We start from the raw sequence: 13,701 nt of genomic DNA on the forward strand, positions 1-13,701 counted from the left end.
GCGATCAAAACAATATTATACACTGTCAATGGAAATTTAATACTGCTAAATTAAAATTCTGATGTTACGCAAGTAATTCAGTAAACCAAAGAAATAATAATTTTATTTTTAGGGCAGTTTTAGCTAACAAAGCTGTCGGATCCATAGACAAAATATGGCAAATTATAGATAAGTAGGTACCTACATAATCTCATGTTTCAGAACCTTTAGTTAATTTTTCGACAAATATTTAAGTACACTTATGTATTGATATATATTTTAAAGTATAGATAAAATAATAGCTTCTTTTAATTTCTCCACCAGACAACGAGACATCAATAGAAACAATCCTTGGTTAGAAAGAAAGAAAAAGGAAGAAAGAAAATACGTTTAGGTATTCACGCACGCGTGTGACACAGCCTTACAAACAATAAACAAAAAAAAAGAAAATACGAAAAGAAAAGACGAATTACAATTAAAAAACAGTAATGGGAAATATGTGTCACACCCCACGTGAAACGGCCCTTGCTCAGCATAATGCGGAGACCCTGTACAGGACAAAAGCCTCAGCGCTGATTTTCAGCGAGAGCCGGTTCTGTCAGTTCTGTGTTAAACTATTAGTAATTATGGGGAAAAGATACTTTTCATTTTGTTATTACAATAGCTGTTTTATTTTTTTTTATCTATTCACTTTATAGGTGTCAACTCAAAAAAAACTTTAGGTACTTCTGATATTTCATGCTACATAAATAGCTTTTCCATTGATGACATCGAAACATACTTCATCATCAACAAAATACGATCCTCATTATAGGGTTTTAAATCATTAAATTGTAATAAAATTATCCACAGTGACATAAGTTTGACTTTAAAGAATATTTTACTACCATTAAAGTAATTATCGCCTCGATGGTCCTTGTATATTGAATAACTCATTAAGTATATGGACGGCATGATTAATGTAACATTGCTACTTTTAAAACCGCATTTTGTAGTATCATATTAATGATAACTATTAAAATAATAGTTATAAATAAAGTTGTTTTAAATTGGACGTGGTTGCGATGCGGCAAAGGTGCGGTTGTCTTCCGATGCACGGATATTTGGTCTTATCAGATCTTGAATACCTCCTTTACCTTTACTATATCTAGATTGTCAAAAATATGGCGTAAGTTAAGTAGGTATATTCAAATTTTTGGATCTCAGAAAGTTTTTGTTTATTTTAGTCCAATGCATATATACTATATAGTAACTTTTAAAGGTATGCTCTAATGCGCATTCATTTTTAGGTGTTATACACACAAAGTAATATTTACTGTCAAAACTGTCAATGCAAATAAAGTCTAAAGGTTGTCAAGAGCGTCAATTTTTCTGTACAAACATCAATTCATGATTCGTCATCAATGTCCACTTATCGCTTCACTGTTAATATTTGTACACATACAAAGTTATTGTATTGGTACATTTGTACCGTTAAAAGAACATGTATGTAAAATAAAAATGCTAAGCGTGGGTGCATCGAACGTGCGGCTGTCAATGTTAATTAATTTACATGCGTGTCGAGAGAATTTGAAACAACTAACTTTCACAATAACTTTATAGAACAAACATTCATCAAATTCGCGTGTTTTTCGAGGTGTTTTAATACCGAATGAAACACGCAATTATATACGTATAATAATGTTGAAACTAAAAGGCTATGAAGAATGATTAATAAATCTGCCTTCGTACATGGAAAATGCTTTTCTCATACAAGAACTTTGATCAGTAACTTCATCCAACTAACATTGGATCAGTTTTCTTCACAATTTATCCAAAAAATCTTCTAAAACATCCCAAAACAACACCAAACTCTTAAACCACGCACGATAAGTACATTAGTGCAAAATGAAAACGTAAGCAACAAAAAAGAATCCCCATTTTGATTCGCAATTAACAAATCCGTATTCGCGTCATGTCCTGCCCAAAAATCCTTTACGCGTTTATCCATAAAGCGAGCCATGTAAATGCAAATTTTCGCAACGACACGGCATGCCCACAGAGTCCTGTATTTTGTCAGCAAACACGTTTTTAATTAATTCGCTTATTTATTTGAGGCAACAGTGATGGGAAACAGAACTATTTTCGCGGGATCCCGGACTGTCGGGGATTGGTGACAGGACGGTCTGAAAATGTTTTTCTACTAATTTTGTGGTGGGTTTTCTATGTATTATTTTTTCGTTTAATTGCATAATTTTAATGAAATACAATATTTGTTAAGTTGTATAAAATTATTGTGAAATGTATGTTAAATATTATATTTTATAAAATAAACTAATAAATGAATTTATTTGAACTGATAGGGATATGAACCATTCCATCATTCATGACGTCATTGTTATAATAATGCTAAAAATTAAAAATAAACGAGTCAATGTGTGCATTCAATACAAAAAACAGTACAAAAACGTAGCTACGGGCTTTTCAATCTTCTTCTCTCGTACTCCAATAACAGTATGAGAAGGCAATCTAACTGTACCGGGAAAATCCGAAGAAAAGTATTTCATATTTTAAGAAAGCCAAAAATCAGTCTTACATACTTAACTCGTAACTTACTTGCCCTTCAATAAAATATGCCTAACTCTTTTTCTCAACTAAACAATTACGGTTTATAAAACTTCATAACAAAGCCAATTTTTGGTCGCTGTAATACTTCATTAATTTGATTATATTTATTCAAACGCTTTATTAAAACTACTAACTAAACGTTTTTACCTACCTTTGAGAATAAATTAATTAAAAAACAAAGTTTATTTTAACAATGCTCGCGTTTTAATTAAGCATAAGTAAGGTTTAATTAAATAAAGCCAAAAATAAACGTTTGACGAGTAACTTTTCCAAATAATATAATAGGTTCTATTTTTATTTTGATAAGTAAAATGCAAATGTTTTTGAAGTACTCCGAATTTAATAAAAAACAAATCAAAAAATATTTAAACAAAATATAGAAATTAATTTAATACACTCGAATGTTAAACGTGTAATCCAAAATTAGGATTTTGTTTAGCCTTTTCCATAGGTATCAATTTTCATTGAATATTTTACTTTTGCTTTCAAAACCAAAATCAATATGCCGTGTAATCTACAAACACAGGTATGACACACTTCCAAAGACTTATTAACCTCTTCTTATGAATTCCGGGACACACCGAAAATGCCAATGCCGGAATAATTCCCGGGCTGGTAAGCACTAGTGTCGATATTGACAGCGGTGGCCGCCGGCGATATTATCCATTTCGCTACTTATTTGCGGGCTGTTGATTGGCTGTGGGCGATGGTGTCATGGTTATGAGGTTCCCTATAACCCCTGTCATAGAAAATTATAGACTATTACGATGCTAGCTTACGGTACAAAATGTACACAAAATGAGAAAATATTTCCTATAAATCTGTGTGTTTATTTGTAAAGTTTTCGCAGCTAAAGCTATTTATATAAAATTTTGTGTAAATCAGCTTTAATTTTAGAGCTACTCAGATTGGTATATGTACTAGTTATTACGTTAGTTACTAATTATATCCCCAATAAGCTTACTCCTATTATGGAATAATTACTAATATCCAATACCAATGCGTAATATTAATCACATAATTTGCATTAACGAGGCGTCTACATTACCAGACGCATACACAAAAGGACCATTTTCTCCGTAACGGCCTTCCCAATATTTAAACTATCTATGGATTTTCTTACTAGCGATAAGAATTTGAAATTAGTTATAAGGGGCAGATGTCAAAATTCTATCCCTAGTAAGCTTAAGAACAGATAGATAGAATATTGGAAATGGTCGTAAGTCTTTACAAAGTTCTTTACAAAACATATCAAGTTACCTTCTCCGGTACCCCAAAGTATTAGCTTCAAACTTGGCAGTTATTAATCGCAGAATAATACTATGAATGATACTTTCAGGTATCAGTTGCTGCCAATCTTCCCGAAATCGTTGCTTTCTGGCCTCTTGCAACAGCCCCGGGCACAGAGAAGGTAGCTTACTTTTACCCAAAGACCACACCTCACAGATAATACTATGATATCATTAATAGTAACTGTTTTCGCAGATCAATAACAAGGATTGGTGCAAGAAAGGCAGGAAAGGGGGACATTGCAACATTAAATGTGAAGGTATGAAGGTCTAATTTTTTTAATGGTTTCCAGACTTTTCGGTTATGGCAGCCATTTTTTTCAAAGACCAGAATATGTAATTTCAGATGCAAGTCTATCGCTCCCATTGTCCGAATGGAAGGTTGCCTTATTTCAAATTCAATATTCTTTATCATATTATAAAAACTTCTCAACTTTGTGTCCATTTTATATTTCAAATAAAAACTTTTTGATTCAATCTGAGTTTTTTAAATTAGGTTTATTCCATTTCAACCAAAAACATTTCTAGACAGCCAATATTTTGTTTTTACGTTAGAGAACCAATTTCTGAGTATAATATTTTTCCAAATGAAAAATGATTTAAGTTTAGTTTATTTAAAAAAAAAACGTTCTGCTGTCGATGTTATTGATGTAACGTCAATTAAGTTTTTCACGATGAAAATTCATTGTGGAAAAGCCAGTTTCAAATTCCCGCATGCATACAATTATTTAAATTATAATCTGCACTTATTTCAAACGGGTAATGGATAGTGTGCCAGTATTTTAACAAAATTAATTCGATGTACATATTTATTTAAATGCATGATATTTTGTTTTAAAATATCATGGATATTACATACATACTGGCCATCAATACTTTCAATCTGCTGGTTTGATTAAGTAGATTCTCAAGTGTGACTTTTTGACTTTTTGCAAATATGCACTATTCAACTAGTCTTACCCGATATGGGTGTCTTGTGTCTAACTCTTTATATATTGATTTTCGGAGGTAGCATAACTATTGCGAGCAAAACCCTGAAGATCGAGAAGCATAGTATTCAGTGGTAATCTAATTCTAATTCTTCATTGAACAGATAAAACCTATAATTTTCCAGATCTCCTGAACGAGGATTTGGCAGATGACGTCCGATGCGCTAAGCGTATCTATGACCGCGTCGGATTCAAGGCTTGGCCAACCTCCTTCTCTTATTGCAAGGAGAACAGCCTTCCTGACCTGTCTAGATGTTAAGGACCTGGTCCTAACATTAGGACCAATTGGTCCTTTTACCCGCGTGTTCTTTAGTTCATAAGTCGTCATTAGAGTAGTGTACTTTAGTAAGTTAATGGCAGTTTTCCATTTTTTTTTTATTTCGACCAGTAGCATTTTACTAAGAAGTTGGTAAGCGATCTTTGAAATAGGAATTATTGAATAGGCCGGAAAAGTGCTCGGTAGTTGATTTATTTTTTATGTTAGTGATATGAACTTTTTATTAAAGCGATGAGATAATATAATTTTAATCACATACCTACTGTTAGTTTAAAAAAATATGCTAACATGAAATTGAAAGATACTCAGAAATTATGAATTGTAACTAATGGTAGGCCCATTCATCTAAAATTGGTTGTATTTTGACGCTTAACCAAAGGTTTATAATATATATAAGCAAACAGTTTCCTTCACATTCAAATGTTACTCTTCGCTTTAATGAGACAAAAATAGAATAATTTTACTTTTACAGTAAGTCGTCAACCATTTTACTTGAGAGATGAGTTCATAATATTTGCATTAATTAGCATTGTGGTAACCTTATAAGTTTCATCAATTACTAAATCTAATACTCGTAAACCCGAAATTACTGAATATTACTTTGCATTTTAATAGAATTATGTATTTATGTAAATTAGACTAAGATACGCCTGAAGTTTTCTATATTTATACTGAAGTATCATTTGCTGTAATAAAGGTTATTCTAATTTCGCATAAAACTTGAGTTTTATTGTAATATGATAATGTGGGTTTTGAATAAAGTACATCAAAAATTAAAAAAGAGGCTTTCTCTTGAAAGAAAAAAAAATACATGAACCGCATTCTCTAGGCTTGAGTGATTATAAACTGAGTATAATCAGGAGCCATTAAATATCACAAAAGGGTTCACCGCGACTGTACCGCACCAACGCACCTACATAATACTTAAACCATGGCATTATAAGTAAAAACTTTTACTCTGGGTACGAAAATGTATATTATTTTCTTCTCATACCTTTCCTAAACTTTTTTAACACAAGTAACGCCTAACTAAAATTATGTTGAAATAACTCTCGTATGTTATTTGCTATACAAAATTCGGCAGGCGTTTAAAATAAATTCTTTTATTTCATAACTAAATCAAATAATATTTAGAATTGCGATTTTATGCAGAGCGTATTTTTTTCTAAATAATATTTAGAATAGCAAGTCAAGTAAAATTGAACACTGCCTAACAGTGTACAATTTTATTTTTTTCTGCATTCTTTATTAATTCCATTGATATCTGATGCGGTGATTTTTTTTTGTTGGTTTCGATAAACCATCTATTTTGATTCATTGTATTTTGTTCACTGTGAAAAATATATTCAAATGTATATTTTTAGATTTCAGCAAATGCACTAACTTGTGTAATTCATTTTTGAACTATTGACTGATTCGATACTGTTTCTAATATTATTTTTATTTGCATTGAATATTTACAGAAACTAAGCACTGGAGTACTTCTAGATTATGAAGGTTTTCAAGCATACTCAAAATATATTATTTTCTTCTTACTTTCGACACGATTCAGTATCTTTCAATAATATTCAGTTATATGTTATTTAAAATCTGAAAATCCGTTGTCATAGAAAAACAACACTCTCGTTGGTTAAGGAAAATATTGTGGAATTTACCTCCTCTAAAAACTTTTTACTAAAACTTATTAGGTATACGCTCCTAGTAGATACCTATAACTTTATATACGAAGATACTAAAATTATTAGGTACTAGCCGTTTTCCCGCGGTTTCACAGCGTCCCGTGGCCGTGGCCGTCCCACCACTGCCCTTAAAGGAATAAAATATAGCCTATGTTATTCGCAGATAATTACGCTCATAATGGTGAAAGAATTTTTAAAATCGGTCCAAGTAGTTTTTGAGTTTATCCATTACAAACAAACAAACATAGTTATTGTCTTTATAATATTAGTATAGAAGATACTGAAATTATTAGTTAAGAACATGACTTAGGTAATTATTGTAAGCACAGTACGAAACTTTAGCTATGTAGCTTATTTATGATACACGCTAAAAGTTTTCGAAACATTTACATATTCAGGTCTTATATTCATGTTCAGAGCATTGATGTTACACGGCACGGAATTAGAAATTAGTACATAATTCTTGGAAGTCTGAAAGTTGTGGAATTATATCTGACATTCATAGAAGAGTTATGTAGCAGTGTGGTTAAGTATATCTGTATTTATTGGTACTAAACATTAACCTTTTAGCCTACCATGTATCTATTTATAATCCTATAGAGTATTGTTGTTTGATAAATCTTTCAGGATGCAAATCTTTTTCATATGAAAATTAATGCAGTTGTTCTTGGATCAGAAGTATTCATACAATCAATCAATCTATTTTTATACCTTGATGAAATTAGCTTGGCAAATAAACCTTTAAAGCACAGAAAATTACCTACTACCTATATATTTAGAAGTTGGACTAATCTTCTTCTTCCTGATATGTTTCTAAGTTTCCGCTTATATTCCTCTCTGTTAGCCATTATAAACATCCAACCTCTTCTAATTGCAGTTAGAATAATGATCATTAAACAGCGATAATTATCTTCTGTTAGAGCAACAAAATATATCCAAACGCCAATAGAGTGCAGTAAAAATCCCGTGCACGATGCGTTGATTACAGTATCACCATTCACTAGCCGAAACAATTTTTATCTCCAGCTCAATATCGACTAGTAAATACCTTTTACCTAAAGCCGAAAAACCCGAAAGTTCCCAGCTCCAATATCTAGCGTAATCCATCAATTTCTCATATCACTAAAGCGTTTGTATAACGTTATCAAATTAAAAGCTTGTCTGAAATCCTAGCTCGCTGGGCCAGTCGTTACAGATTTCAAAAGCTCCGGATATTACTGCATGCGGCTATTTTCAGTTTTATTTTCATATGGGTAGGGCTAGCACGGATCGGTTGAGGATTGTGCTTTTAGTTACGAGTATATGCGGATTTTTTGAAGTGTCCTTTATATTGGTATGAAGATTTGTAAGTATTATGAGGAATCAGTACTTTATTGGGAATCAATCGTACGAGTATGTTCCAGAGATTCGTGATTAGAGCTTATAATTTTAACTCATTGGAGCTATAGTTTTTTTTTTTTTTTTTTATAGACGTTCCAAGACGGCTTACAAATTAGAGGTATATCACTTCAGAATAAAAAGCAGAGTTTGTGTTTATCTCTCTCTTCTCTTTCTGTCCAAGTTATATTCCTATTTATGGAACTTTCAACGGAACTTTTTAGAATGATTTTCTTTGGCATTTTATTTCTAATATTTTTAGAGGCATCCTTAGCTTCACAGTCAGTACACCGTGTGATGGAAGCCTCAGGGATAAGCGTCAAGTGTTCACGTCTAGCAGAACTGCCCCGGTCATGATAAACGTCACTCATTTTCTACCAGCATAACACTGTGATTAAAACTACTAGGTAGATAGTCTGAAAAAAGAGCTTCAAATGTGCTGACTCATTTCGCCAAGATAACTGTCCGAATATAAAAATCAGCTGGTTATTTATTTGATTAACACGATTTCAAAAGTCAATTACATAAATCGTAATAGGTACATAGTGCTTTCGAAGGAAACTAAAAATAAAAATAATATAAAAATAAAATAAAATGTTAATCAAATGCAATTTTTTTTATTATTTGGAGCTACCTATACTTCTTAGAACGATTGATTACCTACCAAGACAAAGTTAGACTTGAAAATTCCCGCTTTATTCATGAAAAAAGTTTTCATTTAACCGACCAATTACGTAATCAACAGTCAGTGAAATTGTTCCTAATTCTAATAAATCACACACATATTGAGTATTCAAGCGTGGGACTCTTAAAAAATACGAACTGAGCCTGGCATCAAAATCCAATATTAATTGCGTACGTGTCGATACGATACGAATTTTTTACTTTTTTATTTTCATATACTAGCTATAGTGGTCGCCTGTGACTTCGTATGCGGAGGATTTTAGAAGCAGTAAAATTGATATAGTATATTAGTATGCTAACTTTAAGAGATAGACATATTCTAACACAGACTTTTATAAATACCTACCTATATTAAAGTCTGTTTTAAGTCATATGAACGAAAACTGCCCATACAGTGTATCTATGAGAAAATCGTTGAAAGGTCCCAGACGGCTTATTTTTCCCCGACAATGCCCGACATCTTTAACAAATATCGTCAAAGTACACAGAAATAATTACAAAAACTTAATTATGTATATACCAAAACCTTCCTAAGAATTTACGCTGTCGAGTGACGAAAACCGCTTGCAAATTAGTGCAGTTGTTTTTAAGTTTATAGCAGACAGACAGACAGACAGAAGCGGTGTAGGACTTTTTATGTTTTTTTATGTTTTGTGATATCGATATATCGACAACAGAATGTTTCAACGTTGAATGCTCTTCGCATCACGTGTCAATGTTTGACTCGTGTTGTATTATTTCGTTATATTGGATTTTTTCTATAGATTTTTTCGGATCAGCATTCTCACGGTGACGGATCACTTGTGATATTAAAGTTATTGGTATTTTTAATTGGTTTTAATAAAAAAATATTGGTTTAGATTAATATTGCTAAATCAGTATGTCTTTCGCATTCATATTGTTGTGAATTGGTTGCCCCAAAGATTAGTGTATCAAAAGCGCCTGCCCTGTAAATGCATATAAACTGCATTACGAATGTATGTTGCATCCTGCAATTGGTCAGGCGTTATACCTTCTTTCTTAGAAAAAAGTCAATAAAAATATGTAGGTATTTCCTATAACGCTAATTGATTTTTTGGTATCTTGTGCCTTATCTTTAAAAAATATATCTGCTATAACTAATAATATAGCAGGAAGATTTCTTTTCAGCTTTCATTAAAACCCATTGTTACCATTAAAATCATTCAAAACCAATATAATCAAACATAACAAATTAAAACAGGTACCTTCATCTGCAACGTCTGTTTTCAGACTCCTACTGAAAAGATAGGAGGAAGTCAGATAGATGCACGGAGCTCGCTACTCAAATTTCCGGCCAGCCAGCAAGGAAATCGATATGAGGGTCAAGATATTCCTATGTAGCTGAGTCAAGTTATGTGAGTAGAAACCTTACCGTAACGAGGTACATACCTACATCATAGAGCTAACCTATATGTCATGATTTAAATGCAAAAGTCAGTTGTTTCGTTTATTGCACTTTTACGATGATATGGCTGAACCAATTCAGGTGTTAGTTATGGAGATGAGATAGGTATATTTTACATATGATATATGAAATCTAGCAACTTGAAATCTTGTTTTATTCTCCTGGTGGCTCCCCAGTTTTGGAGTTTCTCAGCTCAGCGAAATGACACGCCAAATATGTCTTTATAGGTATTTAACGCTGGTAATACCTGCCCTCTGAAATTCCTCTGGTAAATGGCCAGCAAATAGCTGGTTACTTTTAGTGCTAGTTCAAGGTTCTACCTAGGTAAATACTCCCCAAAATGTATAAGGATTACTTACGTAAAGAATTCTATAAAAGGCACTCAAACATTGTATAGGCAAAATAAACTCCATACAGAAGTCTATGTAAACATAACGGTACATAACAAGTAGACGAGTTTCAGTCAATAAACTGAATCGAACAGTACAATAAGACAGATGCAGCCTTATCCGATGTGACCGACAGTTAGTGATGACTGCGGGACATACTTATCGACCCGAGTCCCATCAGAGCTACCGAATAACTCGGCCTTATAGAGGCAGGCCCGCCGCTAGCTGTTTCCTCGCCCGCGTGCAAAACTGATTATGCCGCCCTACGACTACATATTATACTGGTTTTTTTTTTTAAATATATAAGGGGGGGGGAGGGTCCAGCGGATCCGGACCCCCCCGCCCATTCATATCCATTTTACTTGTCCAACAGAAAAAAATATGTATATAAGTATATGCACCGCTTTGATTGCAGAAAACCCACCTACTTTTGGATATATAAATATATTGCAATACATAACATACATTACACGTAACTTTTTATTTACTTGAAATGCTCTAAGACTTAGAGTAACCTAAGAAGTCCTGGGTCAGCCCATAAGCAAACTAAGCAATTGCTTAGGGCATCAATGCAGTGCAATCATTACCCAAGTAGCCCCTATGTATTGAAAGATTGTGATTAATAGGCAGGTACCAACATATGTATATCAAAGTGCTTAGAACAGATTGTGGGTAACTTAAATTTCTATAACAATGTTGAAATTCAGTAAAATATGTTATTTATTTACGGTTCCCCGTTGAAAAAGTCAACGCAGAAGACACATTACATATGTAAGGGAGCGCGAGCGAAGCGAGCGCGAAAATTTTTTAGTCTAAGGGCACAAAATAAATAAAAACCACTGTAAGTTAACAAAGCAAAGTCAAAAAGTAAGATACGTACAGAAACGGAGTGCAAATGTATAGGTATGAAGCCGCGAGCGCGATTTTTTCCTTAGGGTGCGTCCACATCTGGCGAATGCGCCGCGAATGCGCAGCACGCGAGCCGATCGCGAGCTGTCCGCGAGCTGCGCGCGTGCAGTCACTGCAATAGTTCGGTGCGCCTCTTTAGCGCAACTCACGCAAGGCTCGTATAGAGCGCGCGAGCGGCGCGCGATCTGCGCGCAATCAGTTCTCGCCCTTACAGTTCCGTATATTGGCTCAGTACTATCGAAGATGGCAGACGTCGCGCGCCGCCTGCGCGCCGCTCGCGTGCGGCGCTTAGGTCGCGCGCGAGCTGCGCGCGTGCGGCGCAGAAGCGGCGCACGAACAAAATTGCACGCGCGCAGCTCGCGGACAGCTCGCGATCGGCTCGCGTGCTGCGCATTCGCGGCGCATTCGCCAGATGTGGACGCACCCTTAGATTTTTCATGAAGTAAACATATCATGAAAAGCCAAAGTGTTCAAAAAGCTATAACGAACGTGCGCGAAAAATGACTTTTCGGAACTGAAAATGAATGCCTCAACAATTAAACAAAGTTAAATTGTGATCTAACATGGAGCCGCGAGCGCAGCGAGCGCGAATTTTTTTGGGGATGCAAAGGGTGAACCCGTCAAAATTGATAGGAGACGACCAAAGCTTTTTCTGAAATTTTATTGCTAATCTACTCATCTATTTTTAGTAAAAATATTTTTATTACGTAATTGTGGCTTAATTTTGCCGTGGCTTAATTTTTTTTTTTAATTTTGAAAATGATCTTTCAACTGATGCACAACTGAAACCGGCTGTGTAAGTAATATTCTTAGCGCTATTGCTGTCGGAAATCAAATCAAATGATTGGTAAAAAGATGTTGTATTTTTTTAATATTACGTGAAAAGTCGCTCGATTTGCCGCCCCCTAGGACGTGCCGCCCGCGTGCGGTGCACGCCTCGCACGCCCGCTTACGGCGGGCCTGTATAGAGGCATATCTGTATCTATGCTAATGTTATAAAGCTCCAGAGTTTGTTCTGTTGAATCTTAGGAATTATTGGTCGAATTTGAAAAATATTTCAGTGTTGGATAAACCATTTATCAAGGAAGCCTATAGGTTACTTTGTTCGGGGTATTAGATGTATTTCCCACGGTAAGCGAGTGGAACCGCTGTCAGAGCTATTCGAAAGGATAATTATTCGAATGAGCATCACTAGTACCCGAAACAGCATTTCAAACCCGTTTAGCATAAATTCTGTAGGTAACAATGACCTAATTTCAACCTAAAAGTGGTTTCCGAATCCGAACTGATTTGCATTTGGGCGCCATTAAAGCCATTATCTCAGGTACCATCTAATTGACATTAATTAAGCGATTCCCCCTTGAGATAATCGATACCGCTTCTAATTAATTGTTTATCGATATTAAATTGAATAATTAAGGTAAATCGGTAATAAATCTGCTTATAATCTTTCCTACTTACTTTGGTAAGCCTTAATATCTGAATATTTTGTTAAAATATTGTCTTTTCATCAAACCTTAAATGTGTAAAACCACACATAAATATTATACTCTCGAGTCTCACCACAAGATCTTTTGTTACAATTATCAAACTGTCGAATGCCTTCATTTTGATGCACCATGATATTATTACGATAGACACAGTAAACCACTGTGATAGATAGGTAAAGAAGCTTCAGTCTTTTAATTTCTGACTAGTAAAATAATTGAAAACTTGAGCACGTGGTCAAAAGCCTATAGAACATACAAAGTTGACATAGGTGTGCCACAAGGTTCAGTTATGAGTCCTCTATGTTTCTTGTTCTTCATTAGAAGATCTTTATCATACGTATTAGAAATTTTGAATGTAGAAAAATACCAATACAAACACCTGTCAACTAATAACTGTATTAAAAAGCACGTTCAATAAGCTAAGTATTTCACAAAGTAACCTCTAGCAGGTGCACAAGTTGTCATGAATAAACATTATTCTAATTAAATCAGCTACTTTAATAATCGTAAACATTAAATCGATACCGATTCTAATGGAAAGCCATCGGTAAAACAAGATACCAAAGCGACACAACATTATTAAAAAAGTATCGAGCATTCTTTAAA

General features: G+C 34.0%; 1 protein-coding gene across 1 annotated transcript in view; it reads left to right on the plus strand.

Moving 5' to 3' along the window:
- LOC124642356 (lysozyme) overlaps positions 1–5,860 on the plus strand; it is a 41,040-nt gene extending 35,180 nt beyond the window's left edge. Inside the window, exons 4-5 of the mRNA XM_047180753.1 lie at positions 4,072–4,135; positions 4,990–5,860. Coding sequence (XP_047036709.1) covers positions 4,072–4,135; positions 4,990–5,123 — 198 coding nt within the window. The 3' untranslated portion in view covers positions 5,124–5,860. The remainder of the gene's footprint in view (positions 1–4,071; positions 4,136–4,989) is intronic.
- The last annotated feature ends 7,841 nt before the right edge of the window (positions 5,861–13,701 follow it).

This window comes from Helicoverpa zea, chromosome 24 (assembly GCF_022581195.2).
Source record: "Helicoverpa zea isolate HzStark_Cry1AcR chromosome 24, ilHelZeax1.1, whole genome shotgun sequence".
Taxonomy (NCBI): Eukaryota; Metazoa; Arthropoda; class Insecta; order Lepidoptera; family Noctuidae; genus Helicoverpa; species Helicoverpa zea.